Below are 26,626 nucleotides of genomic sequence, written 5' to 3' on the forward strand. Positions count from 1 at the left end.
AGAAATCACATAGAGCCAATCACGCCAACGCAGTGAATACTGCTGAAGGTCCAGGGAAGCACCCATCGCCCTGAAGGGAGGATCGCAGGGGAACTGACCCAGAAAGGGCCCAGGAAGGGACGCCCTACATGGAGGGAAGAGGCACATCATAACCACCTCTAGAGCAGAACGGAGAGACAGTTCGACAGAAGGCAGCATAGTAGGTACCCCCGTAATGGGGGGGCTTCCAAATACAGTCTACACCATGAAACCCTAAGTGACTTCCGGCGATAACGTGGACCGGCTAGGACACAGACTTGGAGAGGCAGCGGCGGGCAAGAGGCTGACCAGCCCCCACTATCCTCAGGTGGATGATTCAATAGATAGAGGTGACCAGCTATCTTCTGCGAGCAGGAGAGGAAGACAGCTGGGTGCCACTAGCGAGGAGAGGGACTGCAGTGACCACCCTCTGGTCACGAGGGACATAGCAGCAGGGACCTGGAAATGGGGAAAGTTGGTCACAGGAAGGATATAGGGCAGAAGGAAGGACCTACCGCGGCACCGATCGCAGACCTGCAGGGAACCAAGAGTATACATCCTGTGGAGAAGACTGGAGACCCCACCCTTCAGGACGTACTTCAAGCCATAACAGCATCTCGTGAAGCCCTAGAGGGGAAAATTGATGCCTTGGCCACCAATTTAACCATACTCAGAGACGATCACCGTCGCCTGGCTGAAAAAAGTATCCACCACAGGAAAACAAGTCAAGGAACTCTTACCTGAGGTTAGAGATGCATCCAAGCTCACGCAAATGATGGAAAAACGAATCCGGGACTTAGAAATTCGCACAGAGGACGCGAAAATCGTTCCTGGTGAAATAATATCTGAGTAGTTAGCTTACCAGAACGCATTGAACAGAATAACATGGTGGAGTTTCTAGAACGCTGGCTTAAAGAGGAAGTGGCAAAAGACAGACTTTCCCCCTTTTTTGCGCTTGAGAGGACGCACAGGGTCCCGGCACGCCCTCCTCCACCGGGGGCCCATTCAAGGCCAGTCATAGCTCGGTTGCTGCATTACAGGGATAGAGACCATTTGTTGAATCAAAGCAGGAAGAATGGGGACCACATGATAGACAATCACACGATCCGTATCTGCCCCGATTTTTCACGGGAGGTACAGAAACAGAGAGCCACTTTCCGAGAAGCTAAACAGAAATTGCACAAATTAGGGATTCAATACAGGATGCTGTTCCCTGCGAGACTTAGAGTGGTGGCCAAGGGGGCACACAGTTCTTTACCACAGTGGATGAAGTATGGCAGTGGAGTGACTCTCAAGCTCAAATGTCAGAAAAGGACAGTCTGGCTGCGACCTTGCATCCGCAGCCCCAAAGGGGTACCAGGCATAGAAGGAATCGCAAATTGGGGAGTCCCTCCAGTAAAGAGATGCAAAAGAACGTCAGAAAACAATGGAAGCAGTGGCATCCCTAAGCGAATCGGACCTCGGCTCCCACCCGAGGGCGGATGAGGAACTGGAACATTCAGGATCGGATTTGGATTCAGAAGGGTCGCGAGTATTGAATGAGTGGGGACCGGAGGTGACTCCTGGGACGTTGGACTGCATCATCTGACCTGCTCCGCCCTGGACTTATCTGGAAGACTCGTCACGGTCATCATATGGCTGCCAAGAATCATCACCCCTGCAGGGGCCGATAAAATGGCTGCAACAGGCCGAATCTGCAGGAGGGGGACTGGACCCGTGAAAAACCCTGAGGCTTTGCAAACAGGGAGGGGGTGGGCGGGGGGGGGGCAAAGTGGTATATTCCTCTCTAAAGAACTTGAGGACCGCCCCAGCTTCGATAGATAAGCAGAAGTAGCTGTTTTAGTTTGGATGAGAGTAGTTCAAGCTTTTGTCCTGGGGATGGGGAGGTGGGTAGTTCATTGTTTGGTTCAGACTATTGGGCGATGCGAGTCACAAAGGTTGGTAACAATGAAACCGGGGAAACAGTGCGGGTGGATATGGTTGTTGCTGATTGTGGTACTGAGTGGGGGGCAGGGACATCTACGGTTACTACATGGTGATGGCTACATTAGATTTGTATAATTTCCTTTCATGGAATGTCCAGGGCATGCGCACAATGGTCAAGAGATATAAAGTTTTTTCATACTTACAGAGGAGATGGATCCAGGTAGCAATGCTCCAGGAAACACACTTAACACATGCTGAGGGGAAAGCACTACAGAAGCGGTTGAGGGGCCAAGTACACTGTACTACATATTCTGCTTTCGCTAGAAGGACCTTGATATGGATACGGGCTGGGGTCTCATTTCAGTTAATAGATAGCCTTACTGATCCCGAGGGGCGCTTCGTGGCTATTTGGGGGAGACTGGAGGCTAGGGAGTTAGCTATGATCAATGTTTATGCACCTAACTCGGAACAGGGCGCATTCTTCACACGCCTATCGGGCCCGTTGGCCACATACCTGCAACATACCTTGGTGCTGGGGGGGACTTTAACTGTGTGCCAAACCCCCACAAGGACAGATCACACCTTCCTTTGCGCGACTCTCCGCTATCCAGGGTGGCCAGACAGTTTACATCATGGCAGACACATTGGGGCCTAGTGGATGCGTGGCGGAAGTTACACTCGGACGACAAGGGCTACTCATATTTCTCTTATTTACATGACCTACACGTCAGGTTAGATGCATTCTTGTGCACACCAGATGTATTCCCACATATACATAATACTGAATACTTGGCTCCCACGATCTCCAATCAAAATCCACTCTTGTTGTCGCTGAGGTGGGGCCTGACTCTCCCCCGCATCCCCACATGGAAACTGAAACCAGAATCATTGGAGGATGCATTATATCAAGGAGAGATGAGACAGCACTTTACACAATTTTTTTCAGATAACGAGGACACAGCCAGCAATCCTCTAATACAGTGGTTCCCAATCTGTGCGCCGCGGCTCGCTGGTGCGCCATCAAAACAAGCCAGGGGCGCCGCACACAGTTTGGGAACCACTGAGCTATTTATAGCCCTTGGGCCAGTTCGTACAAAATAAAACTACTCAGTTGTAGCAGCTCTTTTTTAATTTTGTCCTTGAGCGCCCTCAGGTGGTTAAACACAACTAAAGTGATTCTACATTTCACACTATTTAAACTGTTACTTTATAACTACATAAAAATGAGACCTGCCCATTTTACTAGGGTTACCGTCAACCAATATTTTCCCCTTACTAAAAAACCCTATGCATGCTGTAATTAAACAACTGTTACATTTTTATTTTTTACAGTTATATATAGAATTACAATACCTTCATTGGCGTCATCCCAATTCTTTTCAGGGAGAAAAATGGATGTACTCCCTAGGCCAGGCTTACATCCCCCACCCGCCAACAAAAAGTAACATAATGGGGAGCCGCAGCCAGTGGCCAATAGATCAAGGGAGCCGTGGGTCGAAAATGTTTGGGAACCACTGCTCTAATAGAATGGGACGCCTTTAAAGTAGTGATGAGAGGAAGGTGCATAGTGGGAGTGGTGGGGGTACGAAGAACACTACTGGGGGATACCGTGGAGGCAGAGCGTAGATTGAGAGAAGTGGAAAAGAGTAGACCGGAGGACCCAAATTTACAACAGACCTTATTAGAGCTCAAAGAAACAGTGGGGGAGTGTGTGGAACGCCTACGCTGCTTTGATTATAGGAACTATATTGCTAGAGCCCATGGGGAGAGAGAGAAGGCAGGCCGGATGTTGGCATGGCTGGTGTCGCCGTCCCAGAGAGGCTCAACCATATTAGAAATGAAAACAGACGGGGGTTAGCATTTATGGTCAGGAACAAATAAACGTGCATTTCCTCACCTACTATGAGCGACTATACAAAAGTACCCTTCAATGCGATAGGTGAGCTCACAGAAGCCTATTTAGCCCAGACGCAGTTCACACAGCTACCATCAGACACAACAGGGCAGTTGGGAGAGGCCATTACCCAGCAGGAAATCAAGGGGGCCATTAAGGATTGAGCTCGGGGGGAAGACACCGGGGACGGATGGCTTCCCGGTAGAGTTTTATGCCGCATTCATAAACCTGCTGGCCCCTGACGAGGCCAGGCCGACTGCTTCCAGACGGTGTAGGGCTGATTCAGTCACCCACACGCGATGGTGCTGCCGCCCTAAACTCAGCAGTCTTACCCCCGTGGTAAGAGTCCTACGACAGCATATGGCATATATATCTCACTAATCCAAACTGCACAGGAGCTACGCAACAATACCCGACATGTGCCCCAGGTGTCAACACTTCACAGCAGAGTTTCCTTATGTTATGGTATTGCACCTTGCTCTGTCTTAGATACAATGGCAGAAGTGACAGCTTCCTCCCGGCTTGAGAGCCTGGAGGCCTGCCAATTGGTGGATCTACCCTCATCCGAAAAACACCAAGTTTCAACTAAATTTTTAGGCCTGGCATTGACATTCGCCAAATGCGCCACAACAATGCACTGGAAAGCCTAGGCTACTGATCTGGAAGCATGAGGTGACCACTTGGGTGGAGCCAAAAAGGAACTGCCTTATTGTAGACCCTAAGCCCAGCAAATTAACTAGTTCTGCTGCTTCTGAAGCATTCCAAAGAGGATCCACTTGCCATTGTAGATCAAACTGACCCTGCTCTAACAGAGCCTCCTTGAAATGCAGTAGATAGCCCCAAAAAGCAAAGAAGGGCAGCAACATCTCCAATAAAATGACAAACTTAGCCTCCAGAGAGGGGAATGTAAACTTCAATTCTTCTGCTGCTTTTCATACAACTGTAGTGAATTAAAAGACTTCCTCCAAAGGAAGAAAGGCCAGAGATGTAAGGGATATGCTGCCCCTCCCAAGAAATATCCAACCCACTTGTATTTTGTAAATCTAGGTACGGTGTAGAAAGTTTTAAGAAGGGCGGGCATTATCAGTGTCCATGTCAGTTAGCCATCTTTCGTACAGCCATAATCCTTGTTAGGCATGACAACAGCATGGGAGCTGGATCCAAAACTTTTTTCCATCTGGGCAAATCTCGAGACTCCTGCAAAGGGCCTGTTTCAAAGACATGTTTTTAATGCATGCCATGGCCCCCTCTCTTGCCACTGGGATTATTTCAGCCAAATTAAAGGGTGTCATCAAACGTGCCTTCTAAGGCAGCACTGATGTCAGAATCATAGAGGGTACCCACTGCACTGGGGACAGCCCATCGGAAGACACAGACTTACTAGTGGTTCTGGGGGTGTGCTCAAACTCTGAAATTTTAGGCACAGATATTTGGCATAGTGAATACTAAAAGATGAGGAACTTCAGGAAGAGGTCTTGACCCACGCCGGTGAGACAAATAAAAACAGGAACTGACACACACATGCTACTACCCACCACGTGCTCCACCCGATAATGCTATAGAACCATTGAGAGAAAAAGTTGCTTCCAAATTCATGCCTGGAGTATATTCATAAGGTGAGGGGCCCAAGTGTGGAGGAATCCATCAAAAAACAGGTGTTTTCAAAATTTCCTGTGCCTGTTTGAAGAACTGGGTCTCCATATGCAGCAAAGGCTTTAATGTGGTACTAGAGGTTACCACTAAAGGACAGATACCTTCAATGTTAATCAGGACAGACTATGCCTCAAAAAAGACAATAAAGTACCACCTTGTAGGCAGCAACTCCTCTTGCTGAATAGCAGCTTCTTCACTACTGGTGTTGGAAGTAACTCAGGGTCTGGAGGGTCCACCTTTTTTTGGTGGGTGGGACGAGGAGTCTTGGAGAAGGGCCAGTTAAGTTTCAATTGAAGTTTGAGTGGCCTGTCAGAAAGATATGTGCTGGCACTAAGAGTGAAGCAACTACTGGGGTTAAAAGTGGAGTGAACAACAAAGCATGAGGTGCATGAGGGCCCACAATGGAGGATCAGTGATGGGATAAAAGGTACAAAGAAATAGGACCTGAATTGGCATTCAGAACCCTGGAAGTAGGGCCTGAAATACAATATTGTAGGACAGAGTAGATCAGAGTTGGTTCCATGGCCAACAGGTTAAGGCTCCTGGTAAAGAGGAAGGAATCTGACATTAAAGGTGATAACAATAAATTGGCATGTTCAAGTCTCTGAAATACTGAACTCTGCAACTCTTGGTAAATGTCTCACTGAGAGTGATCAGAAGCAACCGTCATGGTTTCAACTCTGCCAGAAATACATCCAGGTAGGCCCTCAGCACCAAAGAAGTCCACAGGAAAAGGACTGCTGACACCAATGTAGTATTTCTGCCCTGAGGTATGGGAAAAGATAGTAGCGCTGCAGTTACCCTACAAGATCTGTTGAGGGGAAGGAAAAAGACTGTATATTCTTCAGTCTGTTAAAAAAGACCAGAAGAAGCAGTCAGTGACAAGCAGGATGAATAGAGGACTAAGGGGATACCAAGGCAGATCCCTTATTCAGCTTGCATTTCCTTTTATGTTGCTTTGGTACTAGGGACTTCTGAGGCTTTTGCTAAGAGACTTCAACCTACTCCACTTCATGCAAAATCGGTTGTGCAATGCATACCAGAAGTGGCAAACTTTATACCATGGTACGATTGTTGGCTGAGACCACAGAACCTATAAGATAATGAGACTCTAGTAAATGGTCTCTCTGAAGCAATATGAAGTTGGGTCCCCAAAGAGGCCTTTTGCTCCTGGGTGTGGAACATCTACTCAAGAGAACATTAAGAATGGAAGAGGTAGAAATAGGTTGACAGGTACCAGAGAAAAGGTAACTGTGCAATTCACTTCTTCCAGGTGTTTATGCATATAAACCTGCATGAGTGACTATCATTCAGAAGGTGAAGGTTATATATATATGTCATCATTTGCTTCCTCCAAGGCTGCTGAAGACCTGGCTATCACATGTGATATCTCACCCCCTTCAGATACCATGACTCGCTCTTCAGAAAACAAAACCTGCAATATGAGGCTCACAATTAATCAAGCTGGACGCACACCTGCAACAGATGGCTTATCTTCAGACAGGAGATAGAACTGCTGCAAACAACCTGTGACACATCCTGCATGAGTTGAACCAAGAATACTTCGACACAAACTTTCCAACATGAAGAAATAAGAGATACTTTAAAAAAAATAAAGCTAAAAATGCAAAACACAGGTAGAGTAGTCGTCATATTTTATGAAACTGTGTCGGTGAGAGATGCTAGTCCTAGCACACCCTCACTGATGGGGAAGAGGTACATGGACTAGGTTGCACACCTGCGTAAGGGAGCAGACTAGGTCATGTACTACTGTATGAGTGACACAGGTGATGCTGATTCAATTATTTTGTTTCATCGGCATTGAGAAGAGTTTCCCGATCCCAGCACTGGTGGTAGGATACCCAATAGTTGGTCACAGGAGGGAGCCAGTATTAGAGAATCCTGACCACTTGAAAATAGAGCTCCTCTTTCGAGAGGGCACCAACTATAGTGCTGCTCAGCTGATTTGCCTCCTTTCCCTTCACCTTTAAGTCGATACTGCTAGGTTTGAGAAGCTTCAGTTACCTCCCCTCTTCCTCTCCAAAAAAACCTTGCCAATACCAATTTCACAATGCCATCTTCAGTATGGAATAAAAACAAAATGTTATGGGTATCCCTGCACACTTAGAATTACCCATGAGATGATAAGAATGGCAACAAGACTCTCCAACAAGAAACCTAATGCATGTACTGCAAGGACTGTTATCTGGACTAACACATTCTAACTCAGGAAGCACATAACCCCAACCACCTCCTACACTGGAGAGGAATAGTGACCATATTGAGCTATTCTTTTAGTACAGAGAAAATAACATTTTTTATTGAATATTAGAATTTGGTTTCCAGTTCTCTATTTTACCGAAGAAATTTTCGAGTTGAACCATGTGTGTTATTTTTTGTACACTGAGTAAAGAGATATCACAGGTTTATTGCAATGTCACTCATCGATACTGCTCACTGGACAGAGAACATTTTGTATGGCGCGACAGAGGAAGTGATCTTCTGTGGATACATTTATTAGGGAAGTTTCTTCTGTTTTGGAAATCTTAACTGTTCTTCAAGGAGTGGCAAAACATACCTTGTATATATATATATATATATATATATACACACACATATATATATATATATATATATATATATATTGAAGCAAGGTATTCGGTATGGAACTTGAATACTTCATTGACACAACTTTAAATGATGAAAAAAGGTGACTATTTTTCTAACGACTCGAGTCTAGTATCGTGTCATTTTCACTACCACATGTTTTTTATATGTATATAATTGTAACATTCATGTTTTGTTTCGCTGCATAGATACATACCATCTAATAAAAACTGTACTAAAGAGCCCCACAAACTGTTTCCATTATTGAACCTCCGAAAAATAACTCACATTCTACCCAATAGAACAACGTACAACCCACGGTAAAGTACAGGCCCAATAATGCGAACAGTCCAATTTGTCAAGTTACAACAATATAATTTTATTCTAGGGAAACCCTAACTTTCGGAGTACACTACATTACTGCTTTAAAGTGCGCAAACATTCTTAACTGAATTCGAATTAATACTTTGATGAGAATTGATAATAAACATTACCACCAAGTTAACTAGAGTACATCTAATCTAGGTAAAAATATAAACATTCAGAAATGAAAAAAAAAGAAATGATAATCCAGAAACTTCTCTCTAATTGCAAATCCGCTAAAAAACTTGCTTTCATCCGAGGTAAAAAAAGCGAGAAATAGCTGTGCAAGTGGATGCTACTGCATGTAGCCTATATTGTAAATACCGTGGTATGCATATCGCTATATAAATACAAGTTAGTTGTAACAATTAAAATGAATCTTAAACCTGTGCATATTTTCTAAAATACATTACAAGTGCGTTCATTTTTACCATCGTTATAATACCTTACTTACTGTAGAGCAGAAAAGGGCAGACTTCCCGTAGGTGACATTTGAACTGGGTACCTAGGTCAAAGGTTATGCAGCATTCCCATCAGCCGACATAGCTGCTTCACCTGCGCTGGCCATGAGTATATTAAGCGCTTAACATCCAGGACACGGGCAGGGAACGCTTAGATACATTAAAAGCACAGCCTTACCTCTATTTCACAGATGTACTCGGTTTTATCCAAAAGAATAACTGTACACAGTACAGTTTTCAATTTCTTTGGAGGCTTCACAGGAACCTTATCTTGTTTAGTTTTCAGTGTATGTTCTTTAATGTCTTTGTGAGCTTCTTCAGTTACTTCGTTGTCTTTCTTTTCTTCTGTCCCTGCTTGAACTTCCTGTGCCGTTTCCACACGATCCTGTTTAGCTGGCTGTGAAAAATAACGTAAGCTATTAAATGTAACATCCATGTCCACAACATATGAAACCGCCTTATATTTAAATGAGCCAGCTTCACAGAAGATTAAGAGCAAGTAAAGTCTGCCCGTTTTAAAGAAAGGCTCACCCTCTAGATCAGTGATACTCAAAGTACGGCCCGGGGGAAGCATGCGGCCCTCCTGACATTTACATGCAGCCCCCAAATGCGGCCCCCAGGTCAACAGCAGCACTGTGCTGCTGTTTATTCGACGTGGCACCAGCACTAAAAATTGTTAAATAAAGGGGCAAGTATTTAATTTGAGGCTAATTGAAAAAGGAGTAACTATGGTGTCCTGGAACTGAACTTTAGAAACACCTTCATTATTAAAGACATCGTACAGCAAAAATATAAAAGTATGATCTGTTTAAAATTTAAAAAGTGCATTTCATTAACCTGCAGAACAGTTTCACCTTAGTACACACAAGTATATCACTGCATTGAGATTTTTTTTTAAAGTGATAGTTTTCAAACATAAATTTAGAAACTTTCATCCCACATCCCCCCCACACCCTGACAACAATGTGAACTAAGAGGCAAGCCAGTTGTTATGTGAACTCTTTGGGAGGGCTGGGTTTCTATTATACATGAACAACATTATATTTTATTAAATCAGACACACAAGGTTTTATGCAGCATACATCACGAAGATGTATTTCAAGGTTCTTATATGTGGTGATGAAGAAAAAGGAAAAAAAGGAGGTAAAGTGAAATAAAATAATTGTGTAGGATCACACAATTTGGTTAAGTGGAGAAGCCTGGATTTATACCCAAGTTTCTAGTTTCTCATTGCTCAATTCAGACACTAGGTGTATACGCTTCACTTACCCTATAACCACTTTACCACTACCCCTCTCCACCCCGAGCCCTCTGACCACCGCCCTGCTGACATCAGTGCGGCCCTCGGTCACATCACAGACCAAATGGTGCGGCCTCTGCGAAAATGTTTGTGAGTACCCATGCTCTTGATGATGGGCGTTAGCTTGAAAGGCCCGCGACCCACCTTCAACGTCTCTTCTTCCTAAGTGCACTGCTCCATTTCTTCCTAGACAGGACCTGGCTCTGTAAATTCCCTTTCTACAAACACACACAGAATCTCACCCTGTGCCTACTGAAGGCAAGCATAAGGAAGGAGCGACAAATTACTGGAATGTCCAGTATGTCTTTCTTTTCCATAGTATTACCTGAGTATACACAACCCTACCAAGGCGGGAGGTAAAACAAGAATAACGGCCTCATTTTACATCCACGTGATTTGTTTCCACATGAGGTCAGCGGGGATGGCAATAAAATTAACTCGTGCATGGCTTTCCCAGAAATACTTCATCCTCAACACTGCTCTCCAGGACAAGGAGACACATTCACAGCCAGAAGATCCGAGGCGCGAGGCAGAATATATATGGAGCGCACACTAACGTAAATTCATTTCTGCCTGCCTGTTGAAGCTTAGAATACTTGACTAGTAAGGTAACGGGCCAGTGCAGCCGTCATGGTGCTTCCAGTCCAATGTAAAATAAACCCACACGACTCCATGGAAAATTTATTTTTCAGTTATTTGTTTATGACAATACATTTCTGACATAGAAACTGTATACCCAAACTACACAATAACAGTACACCAGAAAACGTGGATACATCCGTTAAAGCATGTAAAACACGCAATAGCCCTCATATAATACACTTCATTTACTTTCAAACTGCGATACAGAAAATAGATAATATATCTCTTGTGCTGTATACGAAAAGCTTGGCCTCTCCGATGGACCCAATGTTTCTGTCCAAATGTAGAGGTTTGATTCAAGGTGCTCTAGAAGGCAAAAAACACGTGCAGGTGTATCCAATAGCATCTTGGATAAGTATGCTTATATGCTTCTGCATTAATCTTCTATCTTTCTTTCCCAGACGCCAATGTTATTGGCCCGAGAAAGCTGGATTCAGGAATATGATTTAGTAGTGAAAAGATTTCGATAGTTCAAACAACACTTGTTTAAAGCGAGTGAAAAATTGAAAAATAACCATTTAAATAAAGGACCCGGATGCTATTTGCTTCTCATGTAAAAGAAGCGTAAACTCTCTGAAACCTTCTTTTATTCTTAGGATCAAAGCCTTGGGGGACACCACTGGGCACCTCATTCAAATTCATAGAAAGAGCTTTCACCAAATGAAAACCAGTATGTTTGGCTCATTCTTTCCATCAAAAGAACCTCTGACATGGCTAATCTGGAAAAAGCACCAAATTAATTTTGGCAAACTTTATGGCAAATTATTCTTCAGTAGAAATTACACACGTCTGCACTAGCAGAAAGCGCCAGAGAACACTTACGTTCACCTAAATTATACTGAAACAAAATATGTTTCCTCTTATTTACCTGATTGTATCTGCAGTTCACTCTTATCTCTAGAATTCAGACACACAACCAAACTTTCCAACTCTTTTCTCTAGATAAACCAAGAGGGTCTCTGTAACTACTGACTTGCCAAATTTATAGTTAGAGCTCGTCACTTTATGCTGCTTGGCTGAGAGCATCCACAGACTTTTTAGTGTGTCTGGCCCAGGTTTCAGATTAAGAAAATGTAACTCCAAGATTTGAGGCATCTTTCTGAGTGGCCCATACAAGATGGGAACGTAATTTATGCTTTCTCTGGTCTCACGGTCATCCTTTTGTAGGTGGTTGTATATCTGTGTAGGTCTCCCTACATAATTAAGCAACCATAGCCCTTTGTGGTGACTTCCAAGCACTAGAGTATCTTGCAAGCTGGATGGCATTGTAAGCAAACCAGAGAACAGGTAAACGCCTCCCCAGTAAGAATTTTACATCCAGGACAGCATCATCCATGATTTCAGCCAAACAGTTTATAAACAGGTTTAATATAAGAGTTTCTAAGTAACAAATCTAAGTAACAAACCTTGGCAATGTTATGCCTGTCTGGATATGGCTTGGTAACCACCCAACGATTGTTTCTAGCATATAGTTGTATTGTAGCCACAAGAAGTGACTCATCCACACCTAGGTTTCGAATTGTCTCCCCATAAATGGTAGTGATCAAAAGAGCAAATCAAATATTTGGTGAAATTCAATAAATGACAGGTAAAACCAGCTCTGTTGTAAATAAGTGTCCACCTCATCCACAAAGCAATCCTAAACATCAGTTAGTAAGGTCCTAACAGTAGACCAATACTGAAGGTTTTTCAGCCACTTAGACGTGCAATTTAGCTCAAGCATCGAGGAGTAATAGCATGCGCTAACATATGGGGTCTGAATGATTCCTTTTTTAAAGGAAAGATTGGGGCACATAATTGTTTCTCACAAAGAGGGCGAGACATGCCCAAACGAAGGACTGCATTTGAGATTCATCACAGACCAGAATTATCAGATGTCAGGACCTTTGCTAGCATATAGGGATCCCTTACCCCAGCATTGTAAGCATTCAAAATCAGAGATGTTTGTGCATCAGATAAATTTGAAATCAGCACAAGTAAAACCATTTTAAGCCTTCCTCTGTAACCGCTATTTTATCTTAGAAGACCGAAACATGCTACTAAATATTCTATGGTGGCCTCACAGCTCCTTTAGGTATGGGCACATATAACTACTGAGTTGCATTATAAGTTGCATTATACTACATTGCTAGAACAGGTGAAGGACAACCAGTAGCTTGTTAGAAGCAGCAATGGGAAGTACTTAGAAGTAACAGCCTGTTGAATATGTCCCCCAGTAAGATGGCTAAGCCTTGAGAGAGCAAGACAGCCTGGGTGTAGAGACGCACATTGTCTTAAACATTCTCACCATGCAGGATAGAGGATTAATTTAGAACGGTTATTATAGAAAGGGAATGATTATCCAAATGCTACGGAAAGAGGCGAGTCTTTAAGAAACTTTAAGGTAGTTATTTTTCAATCATACTGAGGAAGCACAAAAATCCACAAGAAGGGACCTTTATTGTGGAGAGACTAAACATCACACCCTCTGTATATTATCAGTCGGTCTAAAAGAAAAATATTTTCCAGATCTAGTGGTTCTGGGAGGTTGAAAAGGGGCAAGCAGTTTTTCCAGGTAGTTCTGTGAACGGTCATGAAACAGATTGTGTATGTGGCAACGAGTGTTCAAGGTAACTCTTCCTTTTACTTGGGGTTTTTATGAACATATCAGTTCTGCTGCAATGTGGCTCTCTGTGATCTCAGGTCCAACATGTCTATTGTGATCAAGGAAGGGGATAAAGTATGGTACTGAACAAGAAGGGTGAAGTGGGTGGAAAAGACAATTGGGGGGATATTGTGGGATATGAAAAACTAGTAGTAATCCCATAAATTGTCTACAGCTCGTCTGGGTGATCTTTTACAAAACTGATATGATGCATGCTTGATCACGGACATAGAATACAGACATATGTTTAATGCTTATCACACAATACCTTGTCTACATAGTTTGCCAAAAATTCACAAAAACAAGGCATTCCCACAGGGAAGACCGATTGTCTCCAGAATTGGTTCACCAACTGAAAGACTGCCAGAATATATTGAGGAATTCTTAAAGACTCTCATAATAAATCTTTTGTCTTTCTTACAGGATACCAAGGATGTGTTGAATAAACTAGATGGCATTTAATAGTCACCAGAAATGACACAGGCTACATTAGATAAAAGCTCACTATATACATACCCCATGAAAAGGGATTGGAGGCAGCACAACATTTTCTGTCAGATCTGCATCATAAATTGTCGGCATAAAGACATGATCCTTGATATGATGGAATTTGACAATAATGTTTTCACCCATGAGAGACAATGGTTCAGAAAGGCCCAGGGAGTTGCCATGGGCTCAGGTTCTTCATCTTCCTATGCCATTCTTTAAATGGGTTTTTTGAGTCCAAACATCTGTGGCTCAATGGCCTCCATCATTTGACTCAGCCCATCTTAGTTTGGGGAAGGCATATAGACAATGTCCTTTTAATTTAGACAGGGTCAGAATTACTTCTACGAGAGCCATGTACTTACCTCAATAACAACAATAACAATATACAGGAAGCATACAAGTACAGCAAGCCGTCCATCTGTTTCTTATACATTGAGATTTAGATAAAGGCAAACAAGGTCTAGACGATAATATATCGTAAACCTACAGCACGTAACACATTGTTGCACGTTACTAGTGCACATCCCTCATCACAAGTGTTAGCCATACGATATGGCGAAATGTAAAGAATTATAAGAAATTGTAGTGAGCCAGATGTCTGTTAAATTCAACTGCACAGTTTAGTTGACAGATTTAGACAAAGGGGGTATCCCAAAAAGGTGATAGTACAGGCTAAGACGAAGAGCTGTAAGAAAACCAGGGACACTTTACTGAAAAAGAAAAAACAAGGGATAAATACTGCCCAAGAAATGATACCATTTTCAGCTTCATATAGTTGCTATAGCAATACAATACATAAGATTCTATTGAGACACAGGCATGTTCTGTGCATGGACAAAACCTTATCACATAACATACCACTTAAACCAAGATTGGTACACAAGAGTTTCAAAATCATCAGGGATACAGTGTGTAATAGCTTTTTTCCACCACAACACGAGGAAACCCACGTAGGGCTACCAAGTAAACCCAAAGGTTTTTACAAGTGTACTTGATGTAACATGTGCAATCTTGCTATGCACAGAACACAAAACTTCAGTTTTAAGAGCAAGCAATACTGAGTTGAACCTTTTATAAAATATAATACAAAGTATGTTGTCTATGTTTTGGTATGACTGTGCAAAATGATATATGACAAGAGCACAATAGGCCCCCTCAAGGAACATATACAAGATTACCTGAGGGCAATAAGAAATACTGACATCATATATCCTCTGGTTAGACGCATACAAGTAGCACACACTCCATCTGAGGTGTAGACAATAAGATTTTTGGGGATAAGGTTAACAAAAGCAAACGTCCGTGGGTGGTGAACATATGGCAGAAACGAGAAAAGACAAGGCATGATGGGTCATAAGACTACGGCTGATGGAACTGCGAATGAATCAAGATAGTGAAGTGTACCAGTTTTTGCATAAACTCTGAACTCTATAACATCACAATTTAAAGATACATTATCATCATTATATATAAAAGAAATAGGTGTGTATTAACTATTGATCAATATGATGGCTATTATTCAAATGTATATGAATATCGTTTTAAAATGAACAAATTCACTCTGTTTTTATTCTTTGTCAATATGTGCCTTTTCGTGAAGTTGTAGTATATATCTCCCCCTTTTACAAATTTTCAAATATGTCTTGCACTACTTGGGATATATATATATATATATATATATATATATATATAGAGAGAGAGAGGTCACATTGTCATCTTTGTTTTTCTTGGTTTATTTTTCAAAATTAATAGTTCCTTACTTATAGCCCCTTCGTGTATTGGTAGCATTTGCCGTATTTTTGTTGGCAGTGAATGAAAATGTCACTTACCCAGTGTACATCTGTTCGTGGCATCAGTCGCAGTAGATTCGCATGTTTTGCAATAGCTCGCCATCTGGTGTTGGGCCGGAGTGTTACAAGTTGTTTTTCTTCTAAGAAGTCTTTCGAGTCACGGGACCGAGTGACTCCTCCTTTTGTCTCCATTGCGCATGGGCGTCGACTCCATCTTCGATTGTTTTTCCCCGCAGAGGGTGAGGTAGGAGTTGAATTGTAGTAATAGTGCCCATGCAATGGAGTGACTAAGTATGCACCTATTTAAGGTTGAGATGATACATATATAAATAATTGAAGGTAACTTCCAAACTGCTACAGGCTCCCGGGGAGGCGGGTGGGCACATGCGAATCTACTGCGACTGATGCCACGAACAGATGTACACTGGGTAAGTGACATTTTCAGTTCGATGGCATCTGTCGCTGTAGATACGCATGTTTTGCATAGACTAGTAAGCAGTTATCTCCCCAAAAGCGGTGGATCAGCCTGTAGGAGTGGAAGTAGTCTGAAATAATGTTCTTAATACGGCTTGACCTACTGTGGCTTGTTGTGCGGATAACACGTCTACACAGTAGTGCTTGGTGAATGTGTGAGGCGTAGACCATGTGGCTGCCTTACATATTTCTTGCATTGGGATGTTTCCTAGAAAGGCCATGGTAGCACCTTTCTTTCTGGTTGAGTGTGCCCTTGGTGTAATGGGCAGCTGTCGTTTAGCTTTAAGGTAGCAGATTTGGATGCATTTAACTATCCATCTGGCTATACCTTGTTTTGATATTGGGTTTCCTGCATGAGGTTTTTGAAATGCAATAAATAGTTGTTTAGTCTTTCTGATGTTTTTTGTTCTGTCAATGTAATACATCAATGCTCTTTTGACATCTAATGTATGTAGTGCCCTTTCAGCTACGGTATCTGGCTGTGGAAAGAACACTGGAAGTTCCACTGTTTGATTTAGATGGAACGGTGAAATAACCTTTGGCAAAAATTTAGGATTGGTCCTTAGGACGACCTTATTCTTGTGTAGTTGTATAAAAGGTTCTTGTATTGTAAACGCCTGAATCTCGCTTACTCTTCTTAGGGAAGTAATGGCGATGAGAAATGCCACCTTCCAGGTTAGGAACTGTATGTCGCAGGAGTGCATGGGTTCAAAAGGTGGACCCATAAGTCTAGTTAGGACAACATTTAGGTTCCATGAAGGAACAGGTGGTGTTCTTGGTGGTATAATTCTCCTAAGGCCCTCCATGAATGCTTTAATGACTGGTATCTTATATAGGGAAGTTGAATAGGTAGTCTGCAGGTATGCAGATATTGCTGCAAGGTGTATTTTAATGGAAGAGAAAGCCAGGTTAGATTTTTGTAAGTGAAGCAAGTAACCCACTACATGTTCTGGAGTTGTGTGTAATGGTTGTATTTGATTAATATGGCAGTAGCAAACAAACCTCTTCCATTTACTTGCATAGCAGTGCCTGGTGGATGGCCTTCTGGCTTGTTTTATGACTTCCATACATTCTTGGGTAAGTTGTAAGTGCCCGAATTCTAGGATTTCAGGAGCCAGATTGCTAGATTCAGCGATGCTGGATCTGGGTGTCTGATCTTTTGGTTGTGCTGTGTCAACAGATCTGGCCTGTTGGGCAATTTGATGCAGGGTACTACTGATAGGTCTAGCAGCGTTGTGTACCAGGGTTGCCTTGCCCAAGTTGGTGCTATCAATATGAGTTTGAGTTTGCTTTGACTGAGTTTGTTTACCAGGTAAGGAAGGAGAGGGAGAGGAGGAAAAGCGTAAGCAAATATCCCTGACCAGTTCATCCATAGGGCATTGCCTTGGGATTGTTCGTGTGGGTATCTGGATGCGAAGTTTTGGCATTTTGCGTTCTCCCTTGTCGCAAACAAGTCTATCTGAGGTGTTCCCCAGAGTTTGAAATAAGTGTTCAGAATTTGGGGGTGAATTTCCCATTCGTGGACCTGTTGGTGATCTCGAGAGAGATTGTCTGCGAGTTGATTTTGGATCCCTGGTATAAATTGTGCTATTAGGCGAATTTGGTTGTGAATTGCCCAACGCCAAATCTTTTGTGCTAGCAGGCTTAACTGCGTGGAGTGCGTCCCCCCCTGCTTGTTTAGATAATACATTGTTGTCATGTTGTCTGTTTTGACGAGAATGTATTTGTGAACTATTATTGGTTGGAAAGCTTTTAGTGCTTGAAAAACTGCTAGAAGTTCTAGGTGATTTATATGCAGTTTTGTTTGATGTACGTTCCATTGTCCTTGTATGCTGTGTTGATCGAGGTGTGCTCCCCACCCTGTCATGGAAGCATCTGTTGTTATTACGTATTGTGGCACTGGGTCTTGGAAAGGCCGCCCTTTGTTTAAATTTATGTTGTTCCACCATAGAAGCGAGAGGTAAGTTTGGCGGTCTATTAACACCAGATCTAGAAGGTGACCCTGTGCTTGTGACCATTGTGATGCTAGGCACTGTTGTAAGGGCCTCATGTGCAGTCTTGCGTTTGGGACAATGGCTATGCATGAAGACATCATGCCTAGGAGTTGTAGTACCATCTTTGCGTGTATCCTTTGTGTTGGATACATGCGTTGTATGATGGTGTTGAAATTTCGAATTCTTTGTGGACTTGGAGTGGCTACTCCTTTTGATGTGTCTATTATGGCTCCCAGGTATTGTTGTACCTTGCGCGGCAGAATTTTGGATTTTGTGAAATTGACGGTGAACCCTAGTTTGAAGAGGGTTTGTATGATATGATTTGTGTGATTTGAGCACTGTATTAACGAATGGGCCTTGATTAGCCAGTCGTCTAGATATGGGAACACATGTATTTGCTGCCTTCTTATGTGTGCAGCGACTACCGCTAGGCATTTGGTAAAGACTCTTGGTGCGGTTGTTAATCCGAAAGGCAGTACCTTGAATTGGTAATGTATTCCTTTGAATACAAACCTTAGGTATTTCCTGTGCGATGGGTGTATTGGTATATGGAAATAAGCATCCTTGAGGTCTAAAGTTGCCATGTAGTCGTGTAGTTTTAGCAATGGCAATACTTCTTGTAGTGTGACCATGTGAAAGTGGTCTGATTTGATGAAAGTGTTCACTACTCTGAGGTCTAGGATTGGTCTCAGCGTTTTGTCCTTCTTTGGTATCAGAAAGTACAGTGAGTAAACTCCTGTGTTTATTTGTGTGTTTGGCACTAATTCGATTGCATTCTTTTGCAATAGTGCCTGCACTTCTATCTCCAGGAGATTGGAATGGTGTGTTGTCAAATTTTGTGCTTTTGGTGGTATGTTTGGAGGGAATTGTAGAAATTCTATGCAATAACCATGTTGGATAATTGCTAGAACCCAAGTGTCTGTAGTGATTTCCTCCCATGCTTTGTAATAATGACTTATTCTTCCCCCCACTGGTGTTGTGTGGAGGGGGTGAGTGACATGTGAGTCACTGTTTAGTAGTAGGGGTTTTGGGGCTCTGAAATCTTCCTCTATTTCTAGGGAATTGCCCTCCTCTATATTGTCCCCGAAAACCTCCTCTATACTGTCCCTGGTAACTGGACGGTGTTGCTTGTGAGGTGCTGGCTTGTGTGCTCTGACCCCGAAACCCCCCTCGAAAGGGCGTTTTACGGAATGTGCTGTAATTCCCTCTGCTCTGCGGGGAGTAGAGTGCGCCCATGGCTTTGGCAGTGTCCGTATCTTTTTTGAGTTTCTCAATCGCTGTGTCCACTTCTGGACCGAACAGTTCTTTTTCATTAAAAGGCATATTGAGAACTGCTTGTTGAATCTCTGGTTTAAATCCAGACGTTCGGAGCCATGCATGCCTTCTGATAGTTACAGATGTATTAATTGTCCGTGCAGCTGTATCTGCAGCGTCCATGGAGGAGCGGATCTGGTTGTTGGAAATGGTCTGTCCCTCCTCAACCACTTGTTTTGCCCTATTTTGTAAGTCCTTGGGCAGATGTTCAATGAGATGTTGCATCTCGTCCCAGTGGGCCCTGTCATAGCGCGCAAGTAGTGCCTGGGAGTTCGCGATGCGCCACTGGTTTGCAGCTTGTGCTGCGACTCTTTTACCAGCTGCATCGAACTTGCGGCTTTCTTTATCTGGGGGTGGTGCATCTCCAGATGTGTGAGAGTTGGCCCTTTTCCTAGCTGCTCCTACAACGACAGAGTCTGGTGGCAGCTGTGTAGTGATGAAAACCGGGTCTGTAGGAGGCGCCTTATACTTTTTTTCCACCCTTGGTGTGATTGCCCTACTTTTGACCGGCTCCTTAAAGATTTCTTTCGCGTGCCGGAGCATACCAGGGAGCATAGGCAGGCTTTGGTATGAGCTGTGGGTGGAGGAGAGTGTGTTGAATAAAAAATCATCCTCGACCTGTTCTGAGTGGAGGCTTACGTTGTGAAATTGTGCTGCTCTAGCCACCACTTGAGAATACGCGGTGCTGTCTTCTGGTGGAGATGGCTTCGTAGGGTATGCCTCCGGACTGTTATCTGACACTGGGGCGTCGTATAGGTCCCATGCGTCTTGATCTTGGTCACCCTGGCTTATGGTGGTGTGAGCTGGGGAGTGTGATGGAGTTCGTGCTGGTGAGACGTTAATCACGGGCGGAGGAGAGGGTGGTGGGGTAACTCTTTTCACCACTTTTGGTTGTGGTGTCTGTTCAGTCTGGAACTCCAACCTTCTCTTTCTCCTAATGGGGGGAAGGGTGCTTATTTTTCCTGTCCCCTGCTGTATGAAGATACGCTTTTGCGTATGGTCTACATCAGTTGCTTGTAGCTCTTCCTCAAACCTATGCTTTTGCATTTGGGAGGTTAGCGAGTGCTCTTCTGTATAAGAGCCTGAAGCTGGGTCGCTTGCAGTTTGTTTCGGCATCGAAACCCTGTCTGCGTGTTTTTTCGGCTCCGAGGTGACTTTTTTCTTTTTCGGGGCCGAAACCTCTCGGCGTCGATCTTCTTCGGTGCCGCTGTCTCGGCGTCGAGCCGTGTCCACACCGGCATCTCGGTGTCGAGGCTTGTCTCCAGCACTTTCTCGGTCCCGAGAAGGCTGCGTGCCGGTGTCTCGACCGGAGTCGGACGACCTCTGCACTGTTTGGGCCTTTTTCGGTGCCGACGGTCGGTCACCGAATTTATGGGTGGAGCCATGGCCGGATGGCAGTGGCGTCCCCTGGGCCTTGTAAATCTTTCTCTGTGTGGTTTTCGACGTCTTACTCACGGTTTGTGTATCGTCGAATCCTTCGGAGTCCGATTCTTGGATCGAGAAGGTACCTTCCTCTTCCTGCTCCTCGAACTCTCGGTGGGCTGTCGGCGCGGACGCCATCTGAAGTCTTCTGGCTCGACGGTCTCGGAGTGTCTTTCGGGACCGGAACGCACGACAGGCCTCACAGGTGTCTTCACTGTGCTCAGGTGACAGGCACAGGTTACAGACCAAGTGTTGGTCTGTATAGGGGTATTTATTGTGGCATTTGGGGCAGAAACGGAACGGGGTCCGTTCCATCGGCTTTCTTCAGCACGCGGTCGGGCCGACCAGGCCCCGACGGGGGATCGAAAAACTACCCCGAAGGGCACCGGAGCTCTTCGATCTTCGATGCGGTGTGGAATCTAAGTACGCCGATCCCGAACGCAACAATACCGACGAAAATCTTCCGAAATTAGCTAATTTTCCGTTCCGAAACTCGGAGCGACAGGAACACGTCCGAACCCGATGGCGGAAAAAAAACAATCGAAGATGGAGTCGACGCCCATGCGCAATGGAGACAAAAGGAGGAGTCACTCGGTCCCGTGACTCGAAAGACTTCTTCGAAGAAAAACAACTTGTAACACTCCGGCCCAACACCAGATGGCGAGCTATTGCAAAACATGCGTATCTACAGCGACAGATGCCATCGAACATATAGATTTTGAGTTCATTTGCGGATGGGGTGAGAGGCAATGCGCTAATACATATTTGTGCACATCTCGGCAGAACAGTGTGTACTGCCAGCGGAGAAGGGGTCCATTTGTGGATGGATGTGGATTGAAGATACTTTTACATGTGAATTTCAATATATAGCAGTTGTTCTAGCCGGACAATGGGCAAAAGGCTCAGAAAACAATTTAAGATGGAGGTGGCATGGCTTGTGTCTTCTTGTCCTTTTATGAGCATTATTTTTTGTATTTGGGAAAGTTCGACTTAAGGGTAATAGTACACACGCACATGTTAACACAGCCGGAATCCTCACCCTTGACAGGCAATGAGATTAGAGACCATTCCAAGATGGTGGTAAAGTAAGTTTTTCAGCTCATCTGGTTAAAGTAATTATAAAAAAAAATGGATAGCATTGTTGAAAAGCCATAAGGAAAATGGAAAACCTTTTTAATGAAATCATCTCTCCTTGTTTTTGTTTTCCCCTTTTTTAGACGTTTATTGATGTTAGGTTTGATATTGCGGAATCGATTGTCAAATATACAAGGAAACCTGAAAAAAATGGATTTCTGCTCCCTTATGAAGGGGGATAGATGGTAACATCTAATACATATTATTTGGTACGTCTATTTTCTTTTTTAATATTGTGCCCAAAATGTCTTATCCAACACAGGCGTACTAGGTGTGCCATTATGGCAAGCTACAGATTCTTTGATAGTGAAAGTCACATCTTAATGTGAAAGAGAAATGTATAACCTTAGCCATGCTTTTTTTGGGTTATAATCGACATTCGTTCATCTCCCGGCCGAACTTTTTCAGGGAGCAGCTGAATACGGGTGTTAAACTTTTTGGATAAAAACAGGATGACTTAGTGTAGAAATGTTCAGTTGTTTGGAAGCTATACAGTAGACTTGGTAGGTTGGTCGATACAAGTAGGCCAAAATCTGTTAGGCATCTAACGCCAAATATTCGAAATAAGGATGATACATATTGATGGCCCAATATTAATTTCTATTGTCTGCTTGGGTTTTCTTCCGGTCAGTTCCTCAATTAAGTTGGGCATAACATTTTCAGTGGATAAGCTTTCTTTGATTCATTATCATACTACTGGAATGCAATCTCCTGCATCTTAACTGCTAAAATTCTCCTCTGTTATGGTAAAGTACAAAAGCACAAAAAAAAACATACAGTGTGGTTTGACAGTGTCATGTGCATTACAACGGCTGGTACAGAGCAGAGTAGCTGCAGACAAGCATTATGCAGTTTTCCCAGGCAGAAACACCTACTATCCCAATCAGAATCAAAGCACTATGGGTAAACAACCAAGGCATCAAGGCTGTCACCATGCAAGGAATGAGCGTCACTCACAGAGGTTATCAAAAAATGGACATGAGTATGAGCCCTGCACATATTTAGCCTCCCATCTCAGATCCACTTTGAGCTCTAATCATTGTCATCTTGGAACATTCCCAGTAATTGGGCCCACAACATTATAGCCTCTTTCGCCCTTTCATCAGTTCGAGACACTCCTATGTGATGCTCTTCTGCCACTTCCCATTCCATGAGATCTCGCAACCAATGATCCAGCAGGGGAACCTTTGCGTCCAGCCATCCAATTCCCACCCATCTCTTTGACAACAATAGATCCAACTGGGCAAGTCTGTAGGTAATTTTATATCCTTTAGGGCAAACCACCACACCCAGTAAGCAGGCCAGCGGGTTAATGGTATGTCAGCCCCGGTGGCAGTCTCAATGCATGGCAAATCCCCCAAAATCCATTACTTTTTCACAGTCCCATGCTAGATGATGGAAAATGGCTCCAATCACACATCATCGCACACACCTAGCTCCCTTAGCGGGGTCTATCATATTCAAGCTGTAGGGAGCGGTATAGGTGCAATGTATAACATGAAAATACAGCAGCTTAAATCTGTTGTTGCAAGACATGGTACACACCAGGCCCATCGCACTCTCCCAATCCAAATCCGAGATGGGCAGTCCAAAATCTCTCTCCCAGGTCCCACATGCGGGAACCGCCAAGGTTGAATATCACCTCGAAGAGCCTTGTAAAAGAGGGGAATTAGGTGCTGACCCCTCTCCCCACCCAATAAGACTATCAAACACCCAAGAAGACTGAGGCGCAGTCGGGAAATCTGTCCACAGTTCCTTCAATACTCTCTCCAATTTAGCATAATAAAAGAAGTGGCCTGGTCCAAGCCCAAAGGTGTCTTGAGCATCCAGAAGGGAAATGAAGATATGTCCAGGGTATATATCACTTGCTACCAGACACCCTCCCCTCCACTGATCCATGGACATCTTCATATCTATTCCTAAAGGGGGTCAGATCTCACAATCGTATTCCCTGCTAAAGTGAGCCCCACTTTGCACTCTGTGGACAACAATCTCCCAAAGTTCTGCTTTTAAAAAAAATTAGATAAGGGACCGGGAGGTCTGACCTACCCCATCGTCTCAGCAGCTGAGGTAGGGTGTCACCAACGAATTCCTGCCCCGGAAGTTGTTTCTCACAGGTCTTAGGTTATGTGAGCCATCTAGCAGCATGCTGCTCGTGTGCTGCATAATAGTAGAGCTGTATTTCCAGGACCGCTAATCCCCTATTCTCCAAGTCCTGCTTGAGTGGTGCTAGTTCCACCCTGACGTGCATACCCGTCCACAGGAGATTCACCAACATACTATCAAGTCTGCAAAAAAAAAAAAAAAAAAGAGTTCTGGGCGAGGTACATGCAGTGCCGAAGGAAACCCATTTTAGCCACAGTTGCCCGTTCCATCATTGAGAGTGGAAGTTTATTCCAGAATTTAATGAAGTTCTTTAAACAATCAACACCCTGTCCACATTTTTACATTGATGCTGGGTCTCAGTATGTGTGACCCAAATTCCTAGGTTCCGAAAACCTGCCAACTCCCACCGGAAACCCACATCTGGAAGTTTGTCCAACTGCTATGCAATTAAGCCACTCAAGGGCAATAAGAGCGACTTCTGGATACTGATCTTGAGACTCAAGACCTCATCAAAGGTCCCCAGTAACTGAACCAGGATGGATACCGACTTCCCAGGCGCTTGCGCATACCCCAGCGTGTCATCCGCATAGAAGGAACTAATGTAGGTAGTGTCCTCCACCCGAATCACCCAGGGTTCGAGCTCCACACGTAGTAGCAATACAAGGGGTTCAACTGCTAAGGCAAATAAGAGGGATGAGAGAGGGCACCCACAACGGGTGCCGCTCTCCACTGGCCAGGCTTCGGAAAGCTCACCACCCACACCTTGACAGGTATACAAGGGTCAATATAAAGAAGTTGGATCCAGGTGGAGAAGTTAGGGTCAAACACCATGCCCCACAGCACTGCCATTAGATATGCCCACTCCACCATATCAAATGGCTTTTCAAGATCAAGTGAGACCAAAGCCATCTCCCTCTCTTCATCCAAGGCATAATGTAGTACATGGGTCAACCTGCGAAGATTATGAGTTGTGCTATGCACCAGTATGAAGCGGCATTGATCCTCAAGGATCAGCTCCAGAGCTACCCCTCCAGGCCTAGTGCCCAATATTTTGCAAAGGACTTTAAATCTGTGCTGAGCATAGTGAGGGGCCTATAAGCAGAAGGGTCAGCGGGATCACACACACTGTCCCCTCTCACATTGCGGGCAGGAGAAGATGCTTCTATTAAGCATCTACATAGACCTCCAACAGTTTTTCTGGACAGAAGAGAAGGCGTGATAGATTTCTGCTGGGAACCCATCTCCACCCAGAGCCTTGGATCTGTTAAGCGCCTCAAGAGCTGTACCCACTTATTCCAATGTAAGGTCCTCCTCTAATTCCTGCATGACCTTCCTCCATAACTGAGGCAGTCTCACTCTAGCCAGAAACCTATCTATCCCTTCCACAATATCTGGAGCGCCAGTGCTATATACCCACTTGAATGGTCCAACAGGGCTGACAGAATGTACTGTTGCAGAATTTTCAATGGACCCTGCGGATTCCTGATAGATAAAATAGGTGAGATCTCCGTCTCTAGCCCGAGGACCCACACCAAGAGCTCACCAGATTTGTCACCTTCACTCTGTGACAACTGACAATAGGATTTCAGTGTGGCTTTGTCTAATGTATCCCAGAGGGAGTGTAGCTCCCTGTGAACCGCTAAAGTCATTGCACATACATTGGCTGAGCATATCTCTTGTTTCTGTAGATCAGATAGCTGGCCCACCTGTCTCCTCAGGTCCGCCATAAGCCGCCAACAACCTCCACAGACCGTTCTCTTGCATTTCTCCCGAACTACAGCCTTTAAACGCATCCAATTCAATTGCCCTGTTGTCTATAGTCCCCCAGTTCCCATTAATGTAAGTCTTCAGTGCAGTCTGTAAGCCCGCCCTACAGGTCACGTCCATGAGAAGATCAGAAGGCATGTGCCATGTCTGGACCCTACTCGGCTGCTCGTTCCAGGCAGCTCTCAGTAAAGTCAGAACATGATCAGACAGGAACCGTACAATGTGTGAGACCGTACCTATCCATGTATGATCCAAGCCTACCCTGAAGAACCTGTCCAACTGACTGTAAGAGTTATGGGTCCGGGAATGACAAATATATACACACCCACAAGAGTGAGGTAACTGCCATCCATGCAATAGACCCAGATTGTGCATCACTCTCCTCAGAAAAGCTCACCATTTGTAGTTTGGTACCCTCTTTTGACAGAGAGTGATCTCCCGCTGCGTCCAGCACACAATTAAAGTCTCCCACCCAGATCATGGGTGAGTCTATACTGCCCAGCATCAGTTCCTGCAGCCTTTTTAAGAAATTCCTACAATCACCATTGGGGGTGTACGAGTTTAGTAGTGCAATCTCACTGCCATCCAGCACGCCCTGGACCAACATGTTCCGTCCCTCTACATCCAC

At 44.2% G+C, this 26,626-nt stretch overlaps 1 protein-coding gene across 22 annotated transcripts in view; it reads right to left on the reverse strand.

Moving 5' to 3' along the window:
• Positions 1 to 26,626, reverse strand: part of EPB41L2 (erythrocyte membrane protein band 4.1 like 2) — a 1,020,488-nt gene that overhangs the window by 658,184 nt on the left and 335,678 nt on the right. For all 22 annotated transcript variants that reach the window (XM_069234854.1, XM_069234865.1, XM_069234873.1 and 19 more), the window contains one exon: positions 9,101 to 9,319. In XM_069234854.1, coding sequence (XP_069090955.1) covers positions 9,101 to 9,319 — 219 coding nt within the window. The remainder of the gene's footprint in view (positions 1 to 9,100; positions 9,320 to 26,626) is intronic.

This window comes from Pleurodeles waltl, chromosome 5 (assembly GCF_031143425.1).
Source record: "Pleurodeles waltl isolate 20211129_DDA chromosome 5, aPleWal1.hap1.20221129, whole genome shotgun sequence".
Taxonomy (NCBI): Eukaryota; Metazoa; Chordata; class Amphibia; order Caudata; family Salamandridae; genus Pleurodeles; species Pleurodeles waltl.